The sequence below is a fragment of the Anguilla rostrata genome, chromosome 2 (assembly GCF_018555375.3).
Source record: "Anguilla rostrata isolate EN2019 chromosome 2, ASM1855537v3, whole genome shotgun sequence".
Classification (NCBI taxonomy): domain Eukaryota; kingdom Metazoa; phylum Chordata; class Actinopteri; order Anguilliformes; family Anguillidae; genus Anguilla; species Anguilla rostrata.
The window spans coordinates 29,772,300-29,798,616 of NC_057934.1; the positions used below are offsets into that span (position 1 = coordinate 29,772,300).

Here is a 26,317-nt window from a genome sequence, read left to right on the forward strand (position 1 = left end):
GATCCTCCCCGAAGATAGAAGAAATTAGAGGTCTTGTTCATCTTGTTCACTCCCCCTTTTTTTAAATTATTTTTTTCATTTATTTATTTTTGTGCATGTTATATGTATAAATTCCATGTCAGCTCAAATTATGTTATCTTGTTTTTATACCGGCAGTCTGGGTTGGGAATGGGAGGGGGAAGCTTTAAAAATAACAGTAAATAATGCCTGTTGGTGTAAAAAAAAATTCTGCAATAAAAATTTTTTTTGTTTCGTTATTTTGTATCTACTGTAATCTGTATCTTTTGTTGACACGCAGGCTCTTGTGTGAAGGCTCTTGGGTGAAATCACATGATGCAATTCACATCAAGCGCAATATTTCCCTGCAACTGTCCCTTACCATCTGTATGTCACAATAGAAAATGTGATCCTGTACACCAGGCAACATTTCGTCCAATCTTCAGTTATCCGGTTTACGGTGATCACGTGCTCACCGCAGCTTCGTTTCTCCCGTTCTTATCTGACGGTTAGCTGGCGAACTTGACCTGAACAATTACGACATTTAAAAGTCTCTGTTTACTAATTGTTTTATTATTTATTTTTAATTTGTTTTTGAATTTTCTTTCTTATTCATAAAATCAAAGTGATTGTGTTTTACAATAAGTAATAATTCGGTTAGTTTGGAAAACAACTTGTAACAAGGTTGTAAAACCTATTTATTCCCATTCAAATTAGAAGCCACCTATTGCTCACTGGTGCTTTTAGCTTCACACTGCTTACAGAACATTTAGCTGGCGGAGTCATATGACTTAGGACCCGGAGTTCCTGCTACACGGTCACATGACTGAAGAAGAGTTTAGGGAGGATTTGTCAGAAGGATCTGAGTTAACGTGAGACACTTTGGAGACCAGCTGAAATGGTGAGTATTTTCGAAAACAAAAACAAATATCGCCATGTAGTGGCTCGTAGCTGTAGCAGTAGCATAGGCATAACGATGCATTTCTGAATCGTTAAATAAGGGCTTTGTTTTCCTCCCCATTATCACCATTCTGGTTGTGATTCTTCAGCATTTGCAGCTACTAGCCTACTCGCTACAGAGGAAAGCACAGAGGCCCTGGGAAGTCGTGGGGCCTGAAATGATTATTTATAGTGGGAGGGAGGTGGGAGGGAGGTTTGAGGCCCATATTCCCCCCTCATTATTGACAACATCTCCAAGGATCAAATCCCGTCGAAATGTTTTGAGATTAATTTATCACGGTTAGTAACATTTGTACCCACACACAGACCTCAGTCTCGTAGGCATGCAACTCAGTGTTTAAATCGCATCATCATCATCAGTCAGGTGCCACTTTTCCTTGGGAATGTAAAGTGTATATGCATGAACAACGGTTTATTTGATAATTGTACAAGCTACTATTGTCCGAAGATTCATTATAAAATCGGACAAAAATTGAAAGTTGAGTACGTGTTGGGTATATGGGCAACTTGCTAGCTAATGAATGCAATCAAAGAAAGTTACTGCTGGTTTTCTTGACTGAATTAACGGTCGCTCGCGACAGTATTTATTTATATAATTAACCAGTTACTTATAACATTTGTGGCCAGCTAGCTACTGTTTCAGTGTTTGTTCTCTAGCAGCACAGATTTTTGATGGACTGATTGTGGACACCGGCCATTAGATTTCTGCCTCAATGTTTAAATAGCAGAGTAGCGCAAGCTATCAACTGATTCCTGTGGGGATAATGGCGATTAGATAGTTAGCCAACGTTCGTAAACTTCCTTAACCGTTGCGGACAGTTGGACATAAAGTGGTCAGACTTGTATTTGTTTAATAATCACCCTAATCATACATTTACAGATTGGCTATACTAAATGCGCCCATGATGGCTCAGTAAATTACATTTAAAGTCCCACAAGAATGCTTTTAATCAACCCTGTCCGTGTACAGTTTGTGGTAACGTTGTCATAAAATGTTTCCGGACCGTGAAAACTGTCTGACTTGTTTACATTTTGGACAGATGTGGCTAGTTGGTAAATCTATCACTGTTTCCGTCGCATCACTTTCGACACGAGCAATATCGGAAGCGATATCCGAAGAGTGTCTGACCCACAACCGTACAAATGTGATGATGAATCTAGTTATAGTAATATTTTAAGAATTGATCCAAATACAAAATACCCGCAAGCGATAGCCAGAGATTTGACACTGGCTAACATAGCTGAATATGCTAGTCCTGTTTATTTACTCTTTCACGTTACGTGGATGCTTTGACAATTTGTTCTAGTTAGCTGCATCACACAGATTGACCATGTTGTGTTCAATAATTTGGAGGCTCTTCGCTTGAATGTTTCACTCCAGAATTCAGATTACAGCAAATCAGTTTTTATGCTCCCATAAGCTGTGGAGAGTTATTTATTAGCTGGTTTGTCAGTCTGCAACACTGCAACTCTTTTTGGGGTTGGTGAGAGAACAGTTCACTGTAGAATGGTAGGGCACGGCAAGCCACAGCAGCAACAACCCTCCTTTCAAGTAAACTTTGCCTAGATGTGCGATTTAAATGGTTTTTGGCTACTGGATCAAACATCTTATCTAGAAACTGCAGCACTATCTCTCCACACCTGCCTGCACCAACCTCCTACTCCACCACTGGGCTATTGCTATGTCTAATGAATGTCAAAGCCACGCCCCCTTATTGTCATATGGATGAATAAGTACAGAAATAATTAAATATGGACATTTTATGTACAGAAATAAATGAATCAAGAAATAAATATGTAGAGAAATACATGAATCAAAGTTAAATCTAAAGCTAAAGTTTTCCTATTGCACAATGCAGTTGAGGCTTTTTCCTTGTCTTCTTTTGACTTATGTTACACTCTTCCTGTTGTAGACATTAAATGGTCTGTATTTGTAAAAAATGTGGTCTTGAGATATCACAAGGATGTCAGGCTTCTTCGGATTTGAGAAAGATCTCAATAGTCCAGCTGGACAGAGAAAGGTGTGGCATTGTTAACTTCCAGGGCACAAGGTAGCTATCATTTCCCATCATACATTTCCATCAGCCATAATGCATCCAGTGAAATGTGTGTTTTTAAAAGAAGGAACATTGTGAAAAATGTGACTGCATGGCACACTTTATGGGCCCTTGAAGTTCATTATGAGGACTTGGATGTTTAACATCATCACAAATGCTCCAGGCCCCCAAATAATACATCTCCCCTTTGGACATGTGCCTACATCAACCAATAAAAACACTGGATACACATGAAAAAATTACATATATAGAAGTAGACTCATTTAAAACAACAAAACTTTACGGCTCCTGAATTTACTTCACTAGTAGATCACTGGGTAGCATGTTTTCCTATGAGGCTTTTAGACGAGTAACAGGCCCGGGTTCAAATTTACTTTTGGACTGAAACAAACTTCTCATTCATTACGCTGGCTTGGTGGGTAACCAAAAATAAAAAAAATTGAACCATTGCTTTTGCATCTGTATAATCTTTTTGGGAAACTCATTTATATTTCTGAAATATAAATAAAATAAACCCACACTTTAGACCGCTTTTGGCATTTTGACAAGTTTAACGTTAGCTATCTTCGCTAATGAGGCGACAGGCAGAGTGTATAACATTAGTACAGACTGCTTAGAAAGTAAGCATCAAAATTTGCATTGCACTTTGGCCCGGTATGTAATGTTATCGGTCTTATAGAAATATTTGCATTATAATGATTTCTTTACGGCAAGCATATCAATTTTCTTTAAGTTAAAACGGTCACATTGTGCCTGTACTGGTAACTACTTTTTAACTAGGCTACTGTAGCTACCCTGCAGTGCCACATTTCTAAATTAATCTTAGCTAGACCCATATGTCCTCTACTCACATACAAACAATTAGTAGGTCTGTTGTGTGCAATAGTCCACTAAAAACACTTGCATTTAAAAATATGACATACACTTTCATTTATTTGGCATTCATGGTAAAGGAAAAATGATTGAATTCATGCCTGTGTTTCTTTCAGCTAAAATGTAGGCCATGTGTGTTTGCATGCATTTATATGTATGCATGTTTCTCATATCCTACATTTATATCGGGTATTATTATCACTTACTCATAACAAACACAGTACAAAAAGAAATGATATCTGTTGAAAAATTTTTTTCCACGTACAAAAATGCCAAGTTACTCACACATACAAAGCACTGTGCATAAGTCATTAATCAGATCCAGGCCTGCCATTAAAAGTATTGAAATGAAAACTGCACCAAGTTACAAGAAACAATATTGGCTATATATTAGCTCACACAAATTAAAAAAGCTGTATTCCAAAGCAATGCTACCCAGTGTTATTTCAAATGGTAAGATTAAAAAACACAGGGCCAAGTTACTTGAAACAATTTAGGAAACATTGGGTGGCATTGCTTTGGAATACAGCTTGGTTTCTGTATGTTCAAAATGTGTTTTTCATCAGATAATATTAACAACAATAACAATAAACCAGAACAAAAACAGTACAGTTTCGCAGCTTTTCTGCTTGGCTCCCAAATTAATAAATAAATCAGATGGACAAGGTCAAGGTCACTGTAGAGGCGGGCAGAAATATAAGGACCGTTTTATAAAGAATGTTAAAAAGTATGTCACTTGGATTTCTATTTCCATGACTATTATGTCTCATCTTATATGTAATTCCATGGTAGAATGTGTGCTACACATAGCCTAATTACCAATATCAAATGTGAAATTGTTCCTTATTATCTCAAAAAGTTATGTGTGCAAATGATGTATCATTCAACTCTGAAAAATCCATCTGTCAGGTAAATGTAGCCTATTTGAATGAGAACTGGAAAAGGGTACAAGTACATTATGAAATAAATGGGAACCTGTTACTACAGACATGAACAATTTGCTGAACTGCTAGCTTCTACAGGCTGCTTACATGGTGTGTGTTGTATAGCTCTGGTGTTACACTGCAGGTCACAGTTTTCCTCTAATGTAGCCTCTAACCAGAATTCTGTATTAATATGGGGCTGCTCTTGTTTTCTTTTCTTGTGTATGTTTTGGGATTTAATTTAAATGAGTGTAATTAAGCAAAAAAAAAAGTGTCACTATGTATTAAAACTGCAACATCAAAAGCAAATATAGGCTACATAATCTCTACCAGTTCTACCAAGAGTATGGTGGTGGAGGATCAATTCCCACTCCGGATTTGGTGTCAAGTGTTCAAATAAAAACTTTTGAAGTGAAACTCTGGAAACTATTCACTGTTAATTTATAGAGCATGCATAAACACACAATTCAGTTCTGAAAAAATGTTGGCGCTGAATGTGGTATCTTGTTCCCACAGCAAATTTAGTCATAAACTGGGGACTTGTAATTTGCTGGCATGTGTATGTTGACTCTGTGCCCATGAGAACTGCTGTTTGTGGAAACAAGGTATTGCTAATGTTTTAGCTTTCAAATTATATCTGGACTTTCCAGGGAGAAATCAGGGGCCAGAGATTTTTGACACCTCACCTCTAATGGTAGAATTGTTTTATGCCAGTCTTAATGTTGTTCTCTGAGGTGATGGGTTAGAGTAAGGTTTATTCATTCCTTATTATCTGAAAGCTGTTGTTGTGTTTCAGAGTTTTCTTGGGGGTTTATTTGGTCCTGTCTGTGAAATTGATGTCATTCTCAATGATGCGGAGACCAGAAAGACTGCAGAGCTCAAGACAGAAGATGGGAAAGTGGAAAAGAACTTCCTGTTCTATGATGGAGAAACCGTTTCAGGGAAGGTGGGTCCTCTTTTTGACTTTTTTTTTGTCTCTTTATTGGTTTCATCATGACAGGAGTAGTGGCAGAATCAGCAGGTGGCTTGTTGGCTTTGGTAGCGGTTATTGATTTCATATACATTTCCATTATTTGGAACCTTAGTTATTTGAAGCATAGGTACATGCTATCAAAAATCTTTTCTTAAAGTTAATTGTGCTATTTTTGTCAGATGTAGCTCCCTAACATAATTGTGTAGATATCATGACCATTTCATTATCAAGTTATTTTCTGCTTGATAAGTAATAAATAGTACTTCCATCTGACAATTTAATTGCCTTTATTAATTTTTCATCCTGTTCTGTTTTTAGTTGGTGTGCCGGAAGCCTGCTAAGTTAATTTCCAAATTTGTAATGTTTTTGCTTGGTAAAAAACAGTAACTTAATATGATCTGTGTGGTCCTGGTTAAGTTCGGTCCTTGCAATTTTCAATCATTTCCACTTGGCTTGGATCAGCATTTGCTTACATGCCTCCTCTAGGTTTTATACCTCTCCTCCAATTCTTGTCTCTTTGCAGCTGTCAATTTCTTTTGTAAAGAAGTAAATTAAACTATATGGCCATATATAATGGCTTTGACTGCGTCCCATATGGTGGCTGGCGAGACTGGGGAGTATTTTTCCTCATTGTTCTGCGATAATTTGTTTATCATACACAAATAATTTTTATGCTTTAAAGGTTTTGCAAGCATCAGAACCTCTCACTCAACATTTGACATGTGACTGTAAATTTCACTGTATTTTCAGCAATGCAGTGATATAGCACTGATTGAATTTTTTAATGATCAGGAGTGTGGTTTCTCAAACCTTGTTTTCTAAATTGCATACAAGATACTGTTTTAGCCTTTTTGCACCAGTAAATTAAGTGAAGTAGGGCCTAAGTGTGTGCAGTGGTAATAAGGTGACAACTTCCAACATTTGCTCCATACACAGAATCTAATGTATGATTTTTTGAAACGGAGGGCGTAGAGAATTACAAGGAGGCTGCCTCGATCATTTTCCATGCCACCTTGTCACAAATATGACCGGTGTCAACAATTAGGCCTATTTCATGAGCATTGTGCGAGTTGTGGATTGCTACCATTAGAACATGCAATGGTAGCATTACTCCAGTGGAACTGCAGCATAACCAATACAATAAGCCACAAAATGCTATTTTTTAGGCTGCTGGTTTGTATTTGTGAACTTTTTCTACTGAAATTAAAGAAAGTTATTGTTGCAGTGTTTACAGAATTTAGAATTCTGAGCACATTTACTTAAAGCCTGATTCCACTTACAAATTGTGCTTGTAGAAATGTAGATTACTGCTTGTTAAATTAGATAACTTAATACATGAGTAAGAAAACATGATTTATTCAAAACTATTTTGTAAATTAAATTTGTGAAGCTTCAGGTGGCTCACGCTTTAAAAAAGTTTTTTTTCTGAAAGTAAAGCGTAAGCCCTGCAACTGGGTGTTTGAGTCTCAGCCTTTGCCGGCTATGGCTGGAGGTCGACATTGGTGAGGCAACAACTGGCCCAGCCTCGCCGGTGAATGACAGGGAGTAAGCTGGCTAGTTCAATTAATTTAATCGATTTCTACTGGCCACTCCTAGCCAGACCAGGCTCTTGTGGATGCACAAACTGAGAGTAATCTGACCTGGCTATCTTCTGATGACATGGGCAGTGTATACTTGGTGGTGCGTCTGTAGTGTGGAAAAAGAAGTGAAAATGGGCATCAAGTGAATCAGAGTAGTCATTTGTCTGCCTTCTGCTTAAGTCGGCAGGAAGGGTTGCAGCAGGAGATTGTCCAGTTTGCTTGAGTTTTAGTTGGGGAAAAATTGGGTGGAAGATATTTTTGAAGCTTCACGAATATGATTTCTCAATGTTTTATTTCTATTACCTTTGATAATGAACTATTTTAAAAAATAACATTCAGAATTCTTTACACATTGCTTGAAAGGCAGGAGCAAACATACACAACTTGTATTCTTACTTCAAATACATGTTTTATGGAGCTACAGTAGAATTAAACAGGAAGAGTTATTAATGTACTTTGAACAAACATGGATAAACTAGGTAAAGAAAAACAATGTAGTTCCTATCTACCCATTGACTGTGGGGAGTTCAAAATCTTAGTAAGGATTCGTTGAAAGTAGGATGAATTGGGTTCCTCACAGTGTCTACTATAAGAATTAGATGAGTTTCAGACAACACATTTGCCCTGGGAACTGAGGCTGGGGTTTAAACACCATGCATGATTTTGGTCGAGATGGCACTTTTTTCAGTACTTTTATTGATACTAAAAAAGGCAGCCTTATATTTGTGGATGGCAGTAGTGCAGGACGAACATTAAACATAAGAACAGTATTATACACATGATCTGAGTAATGTCATTGGATTAACTGGGATGTGGATCAGGCCTAGTGGTAGAGTTAATCCTTTTGAGCCTCATGAACATTGTATAAAGTCTCAGACATTCACATCTGCCAGAGATGCTGCATTAATAAATTGAAAAGTCCTGAAAACATAAGCCCATTCATTGTTCAGATGCCAAATCTGGCCAATCCTCACCCATTTAGGTAGTGTTCTTTTTAAGGCTTTATAACTCCAGATGTGAGCATCACAGAGACTTGCTTAAAATGAGGCAAGATGCCTGATTTACATGACTAACCTTTAGACTAGTTTATATTCATGATTTAGCTACAAATGAAGTTCCACAGATGTGATTATCTAGGTGAAAATGCAAAAATGAAGTTGTTCTCCAGTTTTAAATGAAATACTGGAAGATCTTATGTATAAAACAGGTAAAACTATACATGTCCTGGATCATAAACTCCTTGACCACCTTGACCGTGTGCAAAATCTTAAGTTGATATGCTGAATTACGAAAGCTATGAAGCAAAAAAAAAAGCAGTATTATGTGATGTCCCTTAGTGTCTCCCAATCTATCCAAAACATTTAAATTGTGCATTGCTGTAAATCATAACATAATCATATATTTCACTACAAATCAACTGTTTTGACTAATGAAGCTCACTTTTTCATCATTTTCATAACAATCTTTTCATCCATATAGGGATATAAGATATTTTGGGGTCTGAAAACATATCCAAAATCTCTCCAAAAATGAATAAAATGTTTTTTGTACATTAGAAAGCATTTTGCCCCTTATGATGGTTTAAGATGAAACAACGATATCACATTGAAAAACAATGCAAAAGCACTGTGACATACTGTAGTACACATACCTAAATATATAATCATTCAAACTTGAATGTTTTTCTGTACTCTACAGTATGTCATCTTGTTGAATGGGGATGGGATGACATTTTACAAATGCTACTATTTATGATCATTCCCAAAGTGACAGGTATAGCCCATGGAAATACTAAAACCTCACATTATGTAAAATAAGATTACAATAAAATAATATTCCACCATCAGAATAATTTTGTTGCCGATGTTCTAGCTTCATGATAAACCATTGTATCAAACATAACACGACTGAGCCAACTGTAAACGCTTGCACTACAGTATGTGGAATGCCAACATTAGAGAATAGTGCAAAGCTCTTGAAAGACACTAAGTGTAATTGTGAGTGGTATGAATTGTAAGAAAGCAGGCACTAACTATTAGTTAGGCCTCAATGATGATACAGTTTTTTTGTCGTTTTGAAAACAACAATTGCATCTACTCCCCGATTTATCTAATTTATTCAAATTAGGCTTTCCTGCTGAAAAAAATAACAGCATATAGTTCAGCATAACTTCCAAGCAGGTTTAGTCTGGTCCATTTTTGGTCCAAGCTGGGCGTGCTGATTTTATGCTAGTCAGGCTGGTAGACTAGCTTGTTCAAACTGGTAATATGGCTATGCTAGTGGCTCAACTTGGACTTACTAGTCCAGGTGTTTCTAGCATGCTGGTCACCAGCATAACCATCTTCACTGATTTATGCTGAGTTTTCAGTAGTCTTACAAAGCAGCCTGTAAATCAGAATGCTGTATTATTAAAAAACTTTATACAAAATGTAATATTAGACTAAGGGAAACTGAGAAAAAGTTAATTGCCCCCCTTAGTTACTCAATCGGCCAACAAATTGATAATGTGATTCATTTGATTGATTACAGCCAAGGTTGATTGCAGCTAAACCTCACTCATAATATTGAACCTTACTATCAGAGTGAAGTAATTGCCACAAAGTTTCTACAAACACTCTATACCATGATCAAAGGAAATTCTAGAAGAGATGAGGATAAAGGTAAGATACCACAGTGAGAGCCATTTTCTCCAAATGGAGAACAGTGATTAATCTTCTTGCCAATATTTCTCCAAGGGCACAGTGACTCCTTATCCAGGAAGTCATAAATGATACCAGAAGAACGTCCAAAGACCTGCAGGCTGCTCTAGCCTCAGGCAAGGTCAGTGTTCATGACTCCACAATAAGAATGACACTGGGGAAAAAAATAGGATTCATGGGAGAGTAGCAAGGTGGAAACCACTTCTAGCCAAACATCAATGCTCGCCTCACATTTGCAGAAAAGCACCTGGGGTTTGGGGATCATCCAGGTGGACAGAGGAGTCACACTTTTTGGATGACGTGGGTCCCATTATGTCTGGCATAAAGCAAAAACTGCCTTTCACAGTAAGAACATCATACCAACATTCAAATCTGGTGGTGCAAGTGTGATACTGTGGGCATGCTTTGCTGCCTTGGGTCCTGGATGACTTGCCATTATTGAAGGTGGACTGTGAATTCTGCACTTTATCAGAGAATTCTTAAGGAGAATGTCCAGTCTTCTGTCTGTGAGCTGAAGCTGAAGGGTAATTGGATTATGCAGCAAGACAATGATCCAAAACACAATTTTTTTCCCACGGCGCGCAGAAACTGGCGCCATGGACTATGCCTGGTAAATTGTGGTCACTCACTGAGTGAGTGAGTGAGTGACCACAATATGCATGGCAAATTATGGTCACTCACTCACTCAGTCAGTCAGTCAGTCAGTCAGTCACAATCTGACTAGCACTAACCCATAAAAATGTACTGTGAATGGTACTTGCTCAATGTAATGGTAAATGTGAAAAACATTACAGTCAGCGGCACCAAAATTTTGTCACACCCTCAATAAACGGCAAAACTCCCAGTAGAAGATTGAATTAGGCTACATCTTTTAACGTTATATATTTTCTGAAACGTTATCGATTCCGCTTGGCCACAGTGAGTGAAACTAGGCGATCTGAGTGTATGGTATCTACGTAAATTACGTCAAAAGGATTCAGCCTTGTTGTTTGCTACCTAAACTTCACAGCACAGTCATTGCCGTTATCATGCTTGTAGCATGACGTGTCTCCTTTCAAAATCCATTTCAACCATTCTCAAATGACCTGGGACTTTGAAGTTATAAGGCGGTATCAAGTCTCCAGTGAAAATATTGACCTGGCTATATCAGTCAGAATTCTAAGAGAACCAACTGCCATATATGAGCACCTAAAGTCAACCAAAAAATATAGTTCGCCAAGTTGCGCCGTGGGTCTGGACAGTTTCGTGCTTGTTTATATTTTGGAGTGGTGAAAGTCCAGACTTCAATCCAGTAGAGATGCTATAAAATGGATGTTGCAGAAAACGGAGTACTTGCTGTCATTTTTTTTTTTTTGGCCATGATTTTTAATATGTATGACATACACCGATCAGCCACAACATTAAAACCACCTACCTAGTATTGTTTAGGTCCCCCTCATGCTGCCAAAACAGCTCTGACCCCTTGAGAGTTTTTAAAATCATGTGGAAATAATTCACCCTCTAACAATATCTTAGCTTTTTATAGCCCTCTAGCAACTAATAATGTAATCCATTTCAAAATTTTTATGTAATAAAAACCAATAACGTAATAAGTAGTAGTAGTAGTGTACTTTATTGATCCCGGGGGGAATTGGCACTGTTGCAGCATCAAAGACAACAAAGTAACACAATCAGATACAAATTTACTGTAGGTACAAAATATCAGATGCAAATATACAGTAGATACAAATATTTACAGAAATCCAAATATACCAGAGGACACCTTCAGAGGTGGAGTCCATGCCTCGACGGGTCAGAGCTGTTTTGGGCGGCACAAGGGGGATCTACACAATATTAGGTAGGTGGTTTTAATGTTGTGGCTGATTGGTGTACATATATACTTTCCTAAACAATAATGGAGGTATGCACATGTGATAAATTGTTTGTTAGTACTAAAGTATTGTTAGTCTTGTAATAGTTAGCATTAAGACCAGAAGGCGTCAACGGTTGAATTATCATAAGAATGTGGTATGTGTAGTATGGTTGCATGTTCATGACTGTATAATTGTATTGCATAACTAAAGGCGTTACTTTCCTGTTTCCATTATCAGAACTTCCTTTCTATGGCAAAACAAAAACAACAGATCAAGCAGTGCCAGCAGCTCAGATTGAGGATGCAGGAAGGGTTAGTCGGGCAACTGGAGGTTCTACAACACATTTCATTTCCAGTGCTCTTCCTCACTTGTACAAATTTTAACCCTTTGAGGAGATCAGTGTTGATTAGCAAAACGATGGAAAAAATGAAAAACCAATTCAACCACTGATTTATTGTTTACATTGATCTATGATATAAAACTTGCTAAATTAGTAAGGTAGCAAATTTTATCAGAAATCTGTCTCGCAAAAGATTTTCCTTTTTCCAGATGCAGGAGTGTCCAATTTTATTCAGAAAGGTCTGATTCATACTTGGGACCTCAGAAATGGAGAGGTTTTTCAAACCAAGGTGGATGGGGTCAAAGAGTCAAGTGTAGTGTAAGGGAACTTTGTATTCTGCATTCTGGTGATTATTTTTAAGTATGAAAATGCCATAATAGGCGTTCTGCAACTGCATTTTATGTCAAATGCTTTTTACTTAGAAAGGTACAGTAGGTATAACTGAATTATACCATGATCTGGATGAATACCTGTTTCTGATTGGCTGAAAGGTGTGCATTAAAAACTGAGAACCATGGCAGGTAGTTCCAGTCAAACGGTCTGGTCACAGTTATAAATTAATTTACTGGCTACAATATAGCTATCTAACATGCTATCTAACGGTGTTCATACCAGCTTTCCCATATAACATCATGTGACAGCTAGTTTAAAATCAAATCTTGTGATTGCAGAAGCTGAAATGTATGATAAAGAACATTTGTTCTACATCGAATATCTGAGCTAGTTAAGCATTTTGGTGTAAATATGCCATATTTAATTTGGTAAGTGTCCATGAAATATGTTGTGCTATGCTGATAGGCTATATTGGCTCCCATCTCATCACATAGGTTCTAAATTGTCCCTCACTTTGATTTTGCTATGGCTGTATAGCTCCTGTTTTGAAGCAAATGGAGTAGATGGCTAGCTGGCTATCCATGATAGAAAACACACTGACTCACGAGCAAACTGAATTTTTATAATAAATAAGGCTAGTGACAGTGAACCTAGCATAATGTTGTCTTGCTGCTACTTGACTAGAATGAGAGGGACTAGAATGAGTGTCTGGTAGGTAGGTTGTATCTGCGATTCCGATTATTCGTTTTTGCTTTAGCCCAGCTTTAAGATACCTGATCCTACATATCAAGGTCTTGATTGAAGACTATGATTAGTTCATTAGTTAAAGGCATAGACTATGGAGGATTTTTTATTTGAAAATATTATAACATAATTATACTAAGGTATATCTATGATGCACTGGCAATCTTTGTCTTTACACACTTTAGCTGAATTTGTGGACTTTTTATCTGTATTTGTTATTCTAAAGTGTTCAGGACGTTTCTGGGTGTGGCACTCTTTTCTGTGTGGAGAGGGGTGGGCGTGGCTACTGAGTCTGTGGTTTTGTAATCAGGTTCCAACAAAAGCCGCGTTTCCACCGCAGGAACTATACCCCGGAACTAGGAACCTTTTGAGGAACTCAGTGCGTTTCCACCGCAGGAACTAGGGTCTAAATTTAGTTCTGGGGGCTTTGTTTTACCAAAAACGTTCCTGCTCGGGGGGGTAGTACTTTCCGAAAGTACAGGAACCTTTTGGGTGGAGCTTGCAGCGCTGAACATTTCTGATTGGTCGAGTACTCGCAGCATTTGTGTTGTATTTATTTTCCGCCATTACCCGCCATGTTTGAAAATATGCAGCGGCAAACCAATTTATTTTCATAATAACAGATCAAACTTGTATGTTATGCGGCGCAGTAGCCTACTTTTGGTTATAGCCTGTCAACGTCTTGGAATTATAACGTGTGCTCTTCTGTTCTTTTCTTGCTTTAGTATTCGTTTTATAAAATGCTAAGTATTCGTGCTGGGACAGCATATTACGTAGGCTACCAAAACATTCAAACGGATTAATTCGGTTGCTGAATATTTTCTTCCGGATTTTCTTTGTTAGCCCGTTGTAATTGACTCAAAATGTTTGATACAGTTATGTGAGGTATGCGGTAGTTCTGCATAATTAACATTGGTGATACAGTACAAGCAAACTGGAAATCACCTTCCGCACTTTTTATCCGGGTAAAATAACAGGTTAATTCTAGTAATCTTCGCTTTAGCTTTTTCAGACTGCCGTAATTTTACTCAATTTTACTGCCATTTTTCAATTCCACGAAAAGACCAGGAAGACTATGGACTCATTTATGGTGCATGGTTCGCATCTGGAGGGCACACTTCGCTGCTCGGCTAGCAGTAACTTCGAAGGAAAGCAAACGGTGGCTGTACCACTACTAATTTACATTTTCACGCAAGTCCGAGTTTTCGTTCTATTCTTATAGAATCATAAGTCATTTTGCGATTAGCCTATATGGAATTGACGACGAGAAAGTAATAAAACAGCAAATTGTTTACAACGTGTGCATGTTTTCTGCTGTTAATGAATGTGTTTGAGAGGATATATGAAAATCAATAAATACAAAAGTAACCATATACAGTCATTGTTGGTAGCCCGTTGTATATAAGTGGAATAAACCCCTCCGGGCTGTCCCGGTTATTAGAAAATAATGTAGGCTACTTCGGTGGTAGTATGGGGTTACAGAAGAAATCATATGACAGATGGACCGACGACAACGTCAGTGGGCTAATTTGCCTAATCTTCGCGGTACTTTAGACCCCGGTGGAAACGCAGACAACCATTGGCTGAAGGAACCTTTTAGTTCCTGGTAAAGTAGTTCCTGGGACTGAAAGTTCTGGGTAATTTTGGTGGAAACGCGGCTAAAGTGTTTGTTGCTAGTTTGCTGCAATGACAGATGCTTAGAAGCCTAGATACAGTGAAGCAAAAAAGACAAGCCGACCGGGCTCATTCAAAAACTAGCCTCAGCTGAAGTTCACCAAGGGGATGAAAAGCAATGTGGAGTAGGCCTGTTTTCTGTTGGACATGTAAGTAACGTTACTTTTAGCTAGTTACTTACGCAGCTAGATGTCCGGAGTGGGAGGTGGCACAGTGGGTAAGGAACTGCGCTTGTAACCGAAAGGTCGCAGGTTCGATTCCCGGGTAAGGACACTGCCGTTGTACCCTTGAGCAAGGTACTTAACCTGCATTGCTTCAGTATATATCCAGCTGTATAAATGGATACAATGTAAAGTGCTATGTAAAAAGTTGTGTAAGTCGCTCTGGATAAGAGCGTCTGCTAAATGCCTGTAATGTAATGTAATGTCCAAGGTTGCATCAAATTCTGTTCTTTTTTCAAAATGCCCCCCCCCCCCTCCCTCCATGGGAACAGCTGTTCCTGTTTATAGTTGCAACTTAGCTAGCTCGGTAATTCACCTGCATTGATATCAGAGGAAATTAATTTGATGCAGCCTGCGTGCTTTCTAGCTAATGTTATTTGTAGCCAACTTCACTAACAAAGCTGTCAAACTGGTTAACAACTGTGGCTATGGATAACTTCATGAAAAAGTCATTCACTTATCAGGTTTATTAGCTAGCTATGATAGACCTATGGCCTGCTAATGTTACTTAGTCCACACGCGATTCCGTGTTTATATCCCAATTCTAACTAAATGTCCAGGGGGGTATTTCAGGATGCAGGATTACTGAGTTAGTAAAACCCAGAACGGACGTTTTCAGTCCATCTTCCATATTTGGGAGGGTTCTGAGTTTTACGAGTGCAGTTATCCAACTAACACTAATCCTGTTTAGTGAAACAGGGCCTAATAGCAAACCAGGAAAAACACAGCATTCACACAGTGAGCAACTTGGTTGATGGGTTGCTCAGATGTACTAGGGTGAGGGAGGAGCTTCCCGTTGTATTGTCTTAGTGGTCTCTTGCAGCTACATATTATTGAAGAGAAATAATGGCATCATCAAAGACCTATATTTGCCTTACAGCCCCATATAATCAATTTTAGTTTCTATAGTTATGCCAGGACGCTAGCCTATATCTCTCTAGCTCTCACTAGTTAGCCACCTAGCTAGCGACTTCTCTGTCTCTCACTAGCTAGCTAGCTTGCAAACTCTCCATATGTCTCTCTCAAAAGTTAGCTGCCTAACTAGCTATCTGTCACACTAGCTAGCTTGCAAGAACGTCGAAACTGCCATCCAAGTATAATTTTCAAGACGTTTGTCCCTGTAGGCTTACTCTTTAAAAAAAAAAAAAAAAAAAACGTTGTATGACACCGGGTGTGATTGTAACATAATAAGTTGTTCCTTCATTTTCCTCACTGAGCGGAACAATTATCCACTAAATGGTATCGTATCGGTTGGAGAAATGGAGCTGTTGACGGGCGATGTCTGTGAAAAGATAAATCGTGGGAATGTTACATTTTTCATAATGTTATAAACTGCCAATGTCATGGAGACCCAGTTCATTATTATGTCATGTGATTTAGTTTGAATGACCACTGGAACGAAAGTGTCTGGCACACCTCGTATGGGCCATTCTAAATCGGTGGCCAGGAGGAAGGAGCGCAGACTCCTTATGTAGTGGATGATCAGACCAGTTGACCTGCTGACGGAAAATATCCTGAAGCTGTGCTTGGCCCACTGCAATTACTTTACTGGTTGCTCTAAGCAGTGTCTTAGGACAGTGCTGTTTTTAGTAATGGGTATAGCTAGAGTCAGTAATAATCCAGTAGTTTTAGGACTGGAAAGGAAAAATGTGCAAAACCTATAAAACACAGCAGATACATATTTATTGAAAAAATATAAGTGTTCTTGGTGGAAATTTTGATTTATTTCCATATTGTTTAATACACTACATGCAGTCCAACACGTGATAACTGACAATAAGCGTTCAATCTTCTCATGTGTATGATTAAGTGAATTGAATTGTTATTTCTGAAATTTTTTGAATAATTGTGTGACTTAATGGAGACTGTTGACTCATTGGTGGTGGGGGAAAAAGAGATACATGAGAAGTAACAAGCCAATTATTTTTCAGGGCCTATATATCAGATATATTCACTTTAGTGAAGTAAACAAGTTAATGCTGTATATAATATTTGAGACTACAATAATTACACTTTGGTAAATGAGAATGCAGTTTTAGAAGCCATTATGGTTTTATAGTATACTGTTGTGGTTGGTAATACTACCCAAAAAGCATGACTACTTCGACTTGGTCATTTTGAAAACAAAAGATAATTTTCTTTCAGATGAAATTAAAGGGACTGCAAATTGAAGTTATTAGGTCTTTTTCTATTTCTTTTTCACTCTAGGTTAATCTCACTGTCAAGCAGACGGGTAAGAGGCTTGAGCACCAGGGGATCCGGATTGAATTTGTGGGTCAAATTGGTGAGTTTACATTTATAAATATTGATAAATAACATGATTTGTAATTGTGTGGGAAAAAAGTGTTAAAAAAGAGGGTTTTTTTACAAGGTAATAAATTATTTAGCTAACGTTATATGTATTTTGCTGGTGATGCTATTGGGTGAATCTGGGTTTGCTGTGCTCTCAGGCTTCACTAGTTTGCTGCATAAGAATGACAAAGTGCTGTCCATCACCATTTTTACATGTATGTGACACTACCATATACTGATAGATACAGTGTTGTAAATTGTGACTTTAGTCCCTAATGTGACCGTGTCTCTGTGCAGAACTGTTCAATGACAAGAGCAACACACACGAGTTTGTGAACCTGGTGAAGGAGCTGGCCCTCCCAGGGGAGCTCACGCAGAGCCGCAGCTATGACTTTGAGTTCATGCAAGTAGAGAAGCCCTATGAATCCTACGTTGGAGCCAATGTCCGGTTGAGGTGTGCAGATGATCTCGGAAAATGATGAGAAATATTTATCCAAAAAAAAAAAAGGATGGGCATGTGGGGCCAACTGTTTTATGTTGCTGAAATTTACAGTAAACTAGGAAGTTCAATGAGCTGTATATTTTTCAACAAACAAATTACTGCATTAAGTGATTTGTCCATAGCTTCTGTTGTGTTAGGTATACAAGTGTGCATGTTATACTATGAATATTGATTTGTTTCTGTTGTATGTGAGCATGCAGTAAGACAAAAAAAATTGTCTGACAGAAGCTTTTGTCATTCTTTCTCTTCAACAGGTATTTCCTGAAAGTAACAATAGTGAGAAGGCTCTCAGACCTAGTGAAAGAATATGACCTCATTGTTCATCAGTTGGCTACGTACCCTGATGTGAACAACTCCATCAAGATGGAAGTGGGCATTGAGGACTGCCTGCATATAGAGTTCGAGTACAACAAGTCCAAGTAAGTTGTCCACAGCCTTAGCTGAAATACAGATTTATTTCCACTGACTACGAGTGATGTGCAATTCCCTTAAAAAACCCTTTTTGTAACATCAATGTGAAAATAGGGCAGCTATTTGGGACAAAGGCAGTTATTCCTGATTTGGCTCTGTTGTCCATAATTTTAGATTTGACTATTTACATGTGGTTGAAGTGCAGATTCTTTTTTATTATTTTTTTTATTATAATTTTTGGTTTCGCCAAGTAGAAATTACAGCACTTTTTATACATAACCCCCCATTTTAGGGCACCATAATATTTGGGACAAATTGTTTCACAGGTGTTTCTGATGTGTTCAGCTGCTTCCGTAAGTAAAAGAGAACTTTCAGCATCTACTCTGGATTCAAGGCTTTTGATTGCCTTTGGAGTCTGTTGTTGGCACTTATCAGCATAAGGACCAGAGTTGTGCCAGTCAAAGTTAAGGAAGCCATTGTAAGGCTGAGAAATAAGAAAACAACAGTCAGAAACAAATGCCAAACCTTAGGCTTACCAAAACCAACTGTTTGGAACATCATTAAGAAGAAAGAGAGCACCTTTGAGCTCAGTAATCACATAGGACCTGGTAGGCCAAGGAAGACAACTACTGACTGAAGAATTCTCACCATAATGAAGAAAGAAACCGCAACATCTGCAGAGCTGACCACAACTGATCATAAGGACTCTTCAGGAGGCAGGCGTTAGTGACGAGCAATTCGTATTTTTTAAGTTTGGTTAGATTCTGATTCAGTTTTGAAAAATAATCATGGGTTTTGAATTCAATTTCGGTTTTTCGGTTGAAATATTAAACAATAACTTTTTAAGGAATAACTTTAAAAGTCTGAATATATTTTCAGAGGTTTAAGTGTTATAAGTGCATATGGCAGCAACACTTCCAGCTCATTGGATTTTAAATGAAACCATGGATATGATGTCAAAATGCAGACTGCCACCTTTAATTTAAAGGTTAATTACTTCCATATTGGGTGATCTGTATAGGAAAATTACAGCCCTTTTTAATACATAGTCCCTCCATTTTTGGGGACCAAAAGAGATTGGATAGTTGTTTCTTGCCATTTCTGTGTTTTTGCATCAATAGGTCATGCTCAAGAAAGCAAAGAAATGGTCTAACGTTGACTACCGTAGGTGTGACATTTGCATTTGGAGTCTGTTGCTGTTGTCTCTCAACATAAATACCAAAGAAGTGTCAACACCGAGAGCAGGCCATCATGAGGCTGAAAAATCTGAATAAATTGATCAGACATAAATCAAAACCCAATGTTTTGGGTATGTCAGAATCAACTGTTTGGTACAAGCAAGAATGCTCAGCAATTACAGACAATTTGGTAGACTATGGAAGACCACTGTAGTGTATGACAGAAGAATATTGTCAATTTTGAAGAAAAACCCCTTTTCAACTGTCAAAAAGACTCTCTCCAGGATGTAGGCATAGATGTGTCAGAAACTACCATAAAGACAAGACTACACCAGCGTAACCTCAGAGGTTTCACTGCAAGATGCAAACCATTGGTAAGCCTCAAGAAGAGAATGGCCAGATTAGAGTTTGCTATCAAATACTGTGGAGTTCTGGAAAAAACATTCTTATGGACAGACGGGACAAATATTAACCAAATGTGATGGAAAGAGGAAATTAGAGAAAGTAAGGAACTGCTCATAATCCAAAGCACCCACACTCATCTGTGAAACATTGTGGAGGTAGTGTTACGGCTTCGGCATGTATGCCTGCTGCTGGAACTGGCTCGCTTCTCTTAATTGATAATAGGACTGCTGATAACAGCAGTAGGATGAATTCTGTGATTTACATATACATCTTATCTGTTCAGATCCTTCCAAATACCTCAGAACTCATTGGACAGCACTTCGCCTTGCAGCGTGACAATGAACCCAAACACACTGCTAACGCAACAAAGTCATTCAGGGTCATGAAGTGTAATGTTCTTGCCTGGCTAAGTTAATTGCCTGATTTGAATCAAACTGAGAATGCATTTCACTTTCTGACATGACTGGGCAGAATCCCTGAAATAAACAGTGAAGATGGCTGCAGTGCAGGCATGGTAGAGTATTGCCAGGGAAGATACCAGCGCCTGGGGACATCTATGGGTTGCAGACTTCAGGCAGTCATCAAATGCCAAGGATTTCCAATCAAATATAGCACTATTTATGCTAATATTGTGTTATTTCATTTATTTATAGTAGTGCATTGGTATTCCTTAATGTAAAGCTTTGATTATGCAGTATTTTCCCATTATTTTTAGCATTCATGAAGTATAACTTTTTAATCAAGCCATTGTGATTTTTCCAGATACCACTTGAAAGATGTAATTGTGGGCAAAATATACTTCCTGTTGGTAAGAATTAAAATCCAACATATGGAGCTACAGTTGATCAAGAAAGAGATGACTGGAATAGGTGAGACATTCAACAGAAAATGTGACAATGTTTGACCTGGTGACAAAATAATTTTTGCTGGATTGTAGCACTGTGCATTACGTGTTAAACGTGGGTTTCGAGGACGAAGCAGCTTAACTGGTAAATTTTCTGACCTGAGAAATTTTTGTTTCAAGTGATGCCATTCCATATTGTTTGAATAGGGACATTATTATGGGTATAGTTAACTAGTCTTGTTATGGATTACATTTATTGTTTTCTGATTTGTTTTCTTTTAACCTTATCCTTGTTTGCAGTTTTATAAACCCAACTCTGAAAAAGTTGAGACGGTATGGAAAATGCAAATAAAAAAAGAAAGCAGTGATTTCTACATTTACTTTGACTTGTATTTCATTGCAGACAGTATGAACACAAGATATTTCATGTTTTGTCTGGTCAAATTCATTTCATTTGTAAATATACATCCATTCCTGCCATTCAGGCCTGCAACGCATTCCAAAAAAAGTTGGGATGGGGGCATTTAGGGCTAGTAATAAGGTAAAATAATTAAATAATGATGTGATTTGAAACAGGTGATGTCAACAGGTGATTGTAATCATAATTTGGCACAAAAGCAGCATCCAGGAAACGCCTATTCCTTTAGGAGCAAAGATGGGCTGAGGATCGCCAGTTTGCCAACAAATGCATGAGAAAATTATTGAAATGTTTAAAAACAATGTACCTCAAAGAAAGATAGGAAGGGATTTGGATATTTCACCCTCTACGGTGCATAACATAATTAAAAGATTCAAGGCATCTGGAGGAATTTCAGTGCGTAAAGGGCAAGGGCGAAAGCCTAAGCTGAATAACTGCTCTCCGATCCCTCAGACGGCACTGCATCAAGAACCGTCATTCATCTATAAGCAATATAACCACATGGACTCAGGATTACTTTGGCAAACCTTTGTCAACCACTACAATACGTAGTTACATCCACAAGTGCCAGTTAAAACTTTACTGTGCCAAAAGGAAGCCATATGTTAACCATGTCCAGAAGTGTCAACTTATCTGGGCTCGGAGGCATCTGGGATCGACCATCACACAGTGGAAACATGTATTGTGGTCAGACGAATCAGAATTTCAGGTTTTTTTTGGAAGAAATGGACGCCGTGTGCTCCGGACCAAAGAAGAAAAGGACCATCCAGACTGTTACCAGCAACAAGTCCAAAAGCCAGGGTCTGTCATGGTATGGGGTTGTGTCAGTGTCCTTGGCAAAGGTAACTTACACTTCTGTGATGGCACCATTAATGCCGAAAAGTATGTAGAGATTTTGGAGCAATGTATGCTACCTTCAAGACGAAATCTTTTCCAGGGACGCCCATGTATATTTCAACAAGACAGTGCAAAACCACATTCTGCACACATTACAGGGCACATACACAAGGCATGGCTGCGGAAGAAGAGGATGCGGGTACTGCACTGGCCTGCCTGCAGTCCCAACCTGTCCCCAATAGAGAATGTGTGGCGCATTTTGAAACACAAAATGCGACAACGAAGGCCCGTACTGTTGCACACCTTAAGACTTGTTTGCAGAAAGAATGGGACAAAATTACCTCTGAAACGCTTCATCACTTGGTGTCTTCAAAACCTAAACATCTTTTAAGTGTTGTGAAAAGGAATGGCAACATTACAAAGTGGTAAATGCTTTACTGTCCCAACTTTTTTTGAAATATGTTGCAAGAATCAAAATTGAAATAAGTGTTCATTTTGAACAAACAAAAATATTCATGAGGTAAAACATCAAATGTGCTGTTGTATTGTTTTCAATGTAATACAGGTCAAAGATAATTTACAAATCACTGTTTTCAGTTTTAATTTTAATTGAACATACCATCCCAACTTTTTGTGATTTGGGTTTGTAAAATCTACTTGTTTAAAACAAAAACATGCATTTAACAGTGGCCAAAGGGAAATTAACACATTTTATCGTCTTTCCAGGACCTAGTACAACAACTGAAACTGAGACGATTGCAAAATATGAGATCATGGATGGAGCTCCAGTAAAAGGTATGTTTGTGTTGTGAATGATAAACAATATCAATCCTTGCTCTTTCGAGCTGTGCTAAAAAAATTTTTTTAGCACAGTGACAAATTTAGTAGTAAACACGCAGGTATAGCTGGAAGTGTGTGAATGATACATTATTGCTACAAATTTTGCAAGCAGCCATTAAGGGGCCAAGCACTCGTAGCCACAAATTCCCAACTGACAGTACTAATGCCTATAAGCTCTTAATGTATTGTATTGATTATAGATGTCCACATTTGGTATCCTTCAACCTTGGGCTAAATATATTGTGATCATATTGTATTGTGTAAATTCTGAAGCATATCATAATGTTGCAATACACTACTTTGAAGATGGTAACTGCAGTTAGGGTTAGTGATCAGATTGTTTCATTTTGCTTTATGATATGAAACCCACATGTGTGAATAAGTTTATATATCGTAATCATGCTATGCAGACTTACAAATTTTCAAGCTGAACACAAAGTTAAAATGAATTGAGATCAGTTGCTTGGATATGCACTACCATTGGCCTTGTACAAATATGTAATTCATTTTGTGGTTATACTGACATCTTGTGGTTCTGTGGTGTAGCTGCACAGTTTATGAAACACATTTTTGCGGAAATCCCTTGTACATGTATAGTATTTGTTATTTACAGTGTTTACCCCCTTCACGCAAGCCCCCTAGTTGCCAGGACGGCAGCATCCTGAGTTTGCTCAACTCAGACATGAAACTGAATTATGAATGGAAACCACAAACTCTGTGTTCCAATTTTATGAGTAGACAATACAAAACAGCTACGCCAAATACGGAGTTTTAAGTGCCACCATTTTCATGTAGTTCGTCCATTTAACACCCACCTCCCTGCAGTCTCATTGGCAAGTACACCATCTGCCGAACTATGAAGGAATAACTAGTCCCAGTATGCAACAGTTTTAAATTTGAAATTAAGGTGAATGGTCGATGTCAGGAATGTGATTCTGGTGTTAACTGAATTTTGACCAGATAGTTATTGTAACGTTTTTCGCCTCTCCTGTGAAATGTCGAGTGTGAGACATCTCAAGCTTGTGCAAGGTCACAAATACAAATTACAAAATACTTGAAAGTATTTAAAGTGTGTACCATATGTATGGTTATTGTAGGAGTACAACTGAATTCATATGTATTCATAATATTTTTCTGTGAGAAAATCAAATTTTTCCTTTCTTGTATGAACCTGGTGTGATAAAGTGTGGTAAATTAACTCTAAACTACTTTGTCCTCCTTTGTTTCACCTGTCTTCCACTCTTTTACGGTTCATCTAGGGGAGTCCATTCCTATTCGATTGTTCCTGGCTGGGTATGACCTCACTGCAACCATGAGAGACGTCAACAAGAAATTTTCAGTTCGGTACTTCCTCAACCTGGTGTTAGTGGACGAGGAAGACCGGAGATACTTCAAACAGCAGGTACACGATGCTGTGTCTACGCAAATTAGACTTCAGCTGTTTTGAGCAGTGCTCCATGAGCTCAAAAACGCTCACTGTCCTCTTGTCATGGCCACAGCAATAGCGGTCCATATGGTTAAAGAACTTAATGTTATCCCTCTATATTAGAAGCCTGAAAATCAGGGATATGGAATAATGGGCGAAGAAGCTTTGGGAGTAGATTCTCTGAGATGCATATCTCATATTGGTCCACCTGTGCTTCCATCTCTTGCCTGCAGGAGGTTGTCTTGTGGAGAAAGGCCCCAGAGAAACTGAGAAAACGTAACTTTCACCACCAGCGATATGAGTCTCCTGAGCCCCGTGCATCGCTCCCAGCTGAACAGCCAGAAATGTGAAGAACCCAGGTGGAGGAAGGGAGCTGTCTGTGGGGTGGGGTCTGTTCAGAGCAGCAAGTTGGAGGGGTGGGGGGAGAGGATGGCAGGGAAGGGCAAGGCAACCAAATAAATTAAAACAAAAAGAGAGGACAAAAAAGACACATCCCACAGTCTCACCGTCTTCCTTCCATCCATTTTTGCTGCGCCTGCTCCTCCCTTCAACTCTGAGCATTTTCTAGCCTCTGTGGACCTGGTGTAAAATATGAAAAACAAACAATACAAACACTGGAGCATTCACCAGTTTCCCTTTATTTTCTACCGCACATTTTGCCCCTCTATTTTCCTGTTAAAAATAAATGCACTTGGTTATGCAAGAAGCTTAAAACAGGAGGAAAGAAAATATATAATTTGTTTATACACATTTCAAAGTATGTTTGATTGCATGCAGGTGGGTTACTTTATATGACTATCAGGAGATATCAGAATATGTTAGATACAGGCATTTTGGGCCTGGCAATAGAATCACTGTGGGACAGGAGAAATACTGTATGTGTTCCCTGGGTGCCATACATAATAATCATAATCCAATGATTTAAAATTTATATCATCTCCTAACCTGTGTAACTTTTGAAGTTTGTTTTTCTTTAATTTAATTGATACTGTATTGTATGATGCATATTTACATTTTAAATTTTCTCAGAATAGAAAGTATTCTATATTCAACGTTGAGCTGTTACAAGAAGCATTCAAAATAATAATAATAATCAGTAAAACATGAAATTGAAAAAACCCTTGAGAAATATCAGAAATTAATGAAGCATTTCTGTCAAACTTAAAGTTAACCCCTGATCTCAAATTGATTTTAATGAAGGTGAAAATGAAGCCAGCAACTTGTATGTTGCTATGCTAACCACAGATGTTGTTTTGTTCATTTTTGACTGTCAAGCAAGATGAGCATTTGAACTGCACACTTGCTAAGAATGCACCAGAGCTTAGGAAAGGCTGCACTGCATTCACTCCTTAGTTTAGTATACTACTGTCTTTTAATTGCTCATGACCATATTTGGGAAATCTCCATTCCTTTTTGTATGTAAGTGCCTGTAAGGAGTTGATTAAATAAAATATGCCAAATATTTTCCTGGTCACTTGTACCCTTCTGCATTATCAGCTTAAAACAGAAATCTGTGAACATTCAAAATATTTTGTTTTATCTGGCCCAGTCTATAAATCCATTATAATAAATATAATTTTAACCTCTCTGCTTAGATGTAAAAATAGAGCAATATCAGCACATTTTCCAGATATTTAGAATCTAATGAAAAGCAAAGTAATGCTGGTACAGTTCATGACCTGAAATACTACTGTTGTACATACAGAAAATATAATTGGACTCCGTATCATTGGATATTTAAATAAATGTATATTGGTTGCTGTGTGGTCTGATTGAAAGGATGAAACCCAGTGAGTATTAACGAAGAAAACTAAGGCCCCATTTACACCTGCCAGAAAAATCTGTCCATGATCGGATCTTTGGCTACAATTGATGAGATCTGATATTAAAGGGAAGGTGTAAATGCACAAAAGAGACCTTTAAATCTGATCATGATC

At 38.0% G+C, this 26,317-nt stretch overlaps 1 protein-coding gene across 1 annotated transcript; it reads left to right on the forward strand.

The window, feature by feature from the left end:
* The first annotated feature begins 736 nt into the window (after positions 1-736).
* On the forward strand, positions 737-25,844 carry LOC135247716 (vacuolar protein sorting-associated protein 26A). The gene is made up of 9 exons (XM_064321491.1): positions 737-898; positions 5,607-5,756; positions 17,436-17,511; positions 17,817-17,973; positions 18,276-18,440; positions 20,778-20,884; positions 22,841-22,909; positions 24,214-24,356; positions 24,614-25,844. The coding sequence occupies exons 1-9, from the start codon at positions 896-898 to the stop codon at positions 24,728-24,730; spliced, it is 987 nt and encodes a 328-aa protein (XP_064177561.1). The 5' UTR covers positions 737-895; the 3' UTR covers positions 24,731-25,844.
* Positions 25,845-26,317: the final 473 nt, after the last annotated feature.

What these genes read in the sequence shown, in the direction of transcription:
- LOC135247716 (XM_064321491.1), top strand. An exon ending in GAGAAACCGTTTCAGGGAAG is followed by an intron (nt 5,757 to 17,435) that starts GTGGGTCCTCTT and finishes TTTTCACTCTAG; the next exon opens with GTTAATCTCACTGTCAAGCA. An exon ending in GAAAGAGATGACTGGAATAG is followed by an intron (nt 20,885 to 22,840) that starts GTGAGACATTCA and finishes TCGTCTTTCCAG; the next exon opens with GACCTAGTACAACAACTGAA.